The sequence below is a fragment of the Octodon degus genome, unplaced genomic scaffold (assembly GCF_000260255.1).
Source record: "Octodon degus isolate 3935 unplaced genomic scaffold, OctDeg1.0 scaffold00043, whole genome shotgun sequence".
Taxonomy (NCBI): domain Eukaryota; kingdom Metazoa; phylum Chordata; class Mammalia; order Rodentia; family Octodontidae; genus Octodon; species Octodon degus.
The window spans coordinates 11,807,233-11,810,864 of NW_004524619.1; the positions used below are offsets into that span (position 1 = coordinate 11,807,233).

General features: G+C 53.8%; 1 protein-coding gene across 1 annotated transcript in view; it reads right to left on the reverse strand.

Annotated features, from left to right (window-relative positions):
* Fam107a (family with sequence similarity 107 member A) overlaps positions 1-3,632 on the reverse strand; it is a 54,528-nt gene that overhangs the window by 17,779 nt on the left and 33,117 nt on the right. Inside the window, exon 2 of the mRNA XM_023715714.1 lies at positions 1,283-1,346. Within this exon, the coding sequence (XP_023571482.1) occupies positions 1,283-1,346 (64 nt within the window). The remainder of the gene's footprint in view (positions 1-1,282; positions 1,347-3,632) is intronic.

A 3,632-nucleotide genomic window follows, 5' to 3' on the forward strand; every position in this document is an offset into this window, starting at 1 on the left:
GTAAACTGACGGCGCGGTCATCCCGCGCAGCGCGCGCGGTAGAAGCGCTCAACAGCAGGGCGGACGCTGCGTGCGCTGCCTTTAACAAAATCCCTTCTGTGGCAGTGGCAGTGGCAGTGGCAGCGAGAGGTCGCGGCTGGGCTGGGGTGGGCTGGGCCGTGGAGGCCCCTGGCTCAGTGAGGCCGACTCCTCCGCCTGGCCAGTCCTCTGACAGCCAGGGCTGCGAGGACCAACGTTAGAGCCAGGGGCAAGGTCAAGCTTGCTGGGGAGGCAAGAAGCCGGCAGATTTATGTACTCTCTCTGGTGCTGTGCTGCTTCTTCTAAAAAATGGATCTCAGTTGTTTCCTATACTATTTCTTCTCACCTGTAACGGGCGGGTTCACATTCCCCTTTCACAGAGGATAAGAAACTGAAGCCCAGAGAGGGTAGGCAACTTCTCTAAAGTCACACAGCATGGCCTAACCCCAGACCGTGGACATTCAGCTCCACTGCCTGTCATCTCCTTTACCCTTCAGCACCGTCCCGGTAAGCATCACCTCTGGAATACGTAGTTGAGACTCCCAGGTGAGGTGGCCTGCCCACGAGTGCACAGCCAACGCCCAGCCAGCTCTGGGCCCAGGAAGGTTGCACCCCTGAAAGCCACTCCCTACCCCATGGAGCTGTGCAGGGCCCTGAGGGCCTGTGTTCAGAAGTGTCCGGGTGGGCCAAGGAACCCCGCACTGGTGTGGGTCCTGGCCACGCGGCACCCCCTTCCTCTCCCTGTGTACCCTCTCCAGGCTCACTGACTCCTGCCTCCGCCAGTCATGCCCCCTTCTTGTGCATCTCTGGTGCAGCTGACGCTCCAGACATCCCAGGGGGCCACTCGATCACCAGGGTCCTCCTGGACCTGCGCCGTGGCGTCCCTCCTCAGACACCTGCCTCAGGAGTGCTGGGCACAGTGAGATGCCTGTGTTCCCCAGCTGACGGCCTTCCTCGTGGAAGAAACCATGCCCAGTTTCCAGTTCTTTCCATTTCATCCGCCCGTGGCTCTGTGACCCAGCTTTGGCTGCGCCCATTAGAGAGAGGAGGAACAGAGCTCAGCGACTCCCCAGGCTCAGGGACCACCTAGCAGCGGCAGTGGAATTTGAGCCCAGGTGGCCCCAAAACTTGGCGGTGGGGGGGGGAGGTCAAGTCTGCTGTTGATTAAGGAGGTGCTCAGGAGGGTTGGGGTGCAGGGCTGTGCTTTTGTGGGGTGCAAGGTTGCTTCTGCTCAGGCCTAGGGAGCTCTTGGAATCAGACTTACCTGAGCTGTCTCGTGCTTGCTTTTCATTTTCACGATGAAATCTGGCCTGAGGAGAGTATTCTTTCTGTGGAAGAAAGCAGAGATGGAGTGAGGAAACTCTCTGGGGGGGAGAGGGGGTAGGTAGGTGTTCATGGAGTCCCCAGGCAAGGTGCAGCAAGGAATAGCTGGGACCAAAGTCCTCTCCAAAGAAACAGATCTCTGTAGTGCTGGGGGGGGGTGTGTAGAGGGGAGTGTTGAGAGAGGGAGAGAGAGAGAGAGAGAGAGAGAGAGAGAGAGAGAGAGTGTGTGTGTGTATACACGAACATTTATATGGTTCCTGCTCTTTTTCTCAAAAGGCCTTTTATTTAGAATTGTCTTAGATTTAGAGTAAAGTTAAGGTGATCATCCGGCAGTTCCCTGTAATCCACACTCAGTTTTCTTACTGTTAACGTCTTACATGCACGTATATCTGCGTATACACACTATGGTCCATTTTTAATGAACTAATGTTGATGCATCTTGCTCAGACTTTGTTCAGATGTTCTTAGTTCTCCCCTAGTGTCTTTCTTCTGTTCCAGAGCCCCATCCAGGAGGCCAGGTGACACTGAGCTGTCCTCTGACCCAGGCCTGGGCTCCCCTGGCCATTGACAGTTGCTCAGCCTTCCCATGTTTTTGATGACCTCACAGTTATGAAGGGTGTCCAGTCCAGGTCCGTTTACACTGAGCTCCTGCTTGGGGAGAGTAGGCAGCACTGCACTGAGGAAGCCAGGGCCACCGTCAGTGGAGGCCCCGCTGCGGCCTGCCCTGGGACTGACTGCGGGGAAGGATACAAGGGCCTGGGGTCCACGCTTTCCCCCAAGGACCCCCACCTTGTGCTTTGCCAAAGTGGGGCACAGAAGAGGCAGAGTGTTTGGGCCTGGCCAAGCCTCTCCTGTCTTTCCAACTACAGGATAGAAGGGATGAGCAATCTTATCCGCAGAGTACTCTAGCGCGAGAGGCAGACCCACTCCAGAGCAGCCCAAGGCGACACAGGAGGCTTCTTCGGCTGCCTCCACAGCCCGGGTCTGAGGAGCCGCCTGGCTCTCTGCTGGCCCGTGGCTGGAGCTGACAGGCTTTCCCCAGGACTGAGCAGAGGGCTGTGGACGTCAGTGTAGTTCTAATGCCGGCTTGTGAAAGCCAGCCTGCACTGCCACTTCCAGAGGACGTTGTGCCAAATGCCCAAATCCAACTGACCACAACTGCGTCTTGGCCGACACTGGGGCATTTCTCCTGTCCTTCCTGATGCTGCCCCCACACTACTTTTTAGGCCTCGACTCTTGAGAAAAGTCTCTTGGGGTCAGTCACGGGAGACCCCAATGGTCCTATCTGTAAAAGCTCCCCATATCCACTTTTTTCCACTGTGTCCCCGGGAAGCTGATGCTTCAGTTCAGAAAGTGTCATGGTGCCCCATGACCTCACTTACACCGTCTGTACACACAAAAAACGGCATTTAGGGAATCTTGCTTTGTTTTTAAACATTTTAAAAATTGAGGTGTAGCCTGCAACCCTAAAGCATGCTGATCTTACATGCACAGCTTTTGTACAGGATCCCACCTCCATAATGACAGCCGAGTCTGGGGTACAAAGCAGCCCCGGCTCCTTGCCCCTCTTCCCAGTGAATCCCCGTATGTGCCCTGCAGGCGCACCTCCAGCGCAAGCACTTTCCTAGCCCCTGGCACCGTGGAGTTGATTTTCTTCTTTCAGAACCTCTCACAAATGGAATCTTACAACTTACTCTTTCTGGCTTCTTGTACACAGTATGTTTGAAAGTCATCAATGTTCTTAATTTTTAAAAAAATTTTAATTTAATTTTAGTTTTTTGCGATACTGGGGATTAAACTCAGAACCTTGAGTTTGCCAGGCAAGCACTTATTTTACTGAGCTATCTCCCCGACCCAACTTTTTATTTTTGATACCAGCAATCAAACTCAGGACCTTGCACTTGCCAGGCAGGTGCTGGGCCACTGAGCTGTCTCCCTGGCCCACCAATGTTCTTGTCTCTGAAATGTATTCTTCATTATTGCTGAATGATTTTCCTGTTTGTGGCTATCTCCCAGGTTGGCGAGGCCGTCCCCTGCGAATGGACACTGGGGTGACACGCGGGCTCTGGCTGTTGCTGACTTAGCTCCTCTGAGGATCCTTTTGTGAATTGTTGGGTGAGTAGGAGTCCTTGCTTCTGCTTGGCAGACCCTTGGCAGCTGAATTTCTGGGTTGGAGAACAGGAGACTGTCTAGGTATAGAAAACCCTGCCAGTGGTGATTGTATCTATGTTTATGTTCTGCTTTTGTTTTTACTATGTAGCTTCTTCTTCTTCTTCTTCTTCTTCTTCTTC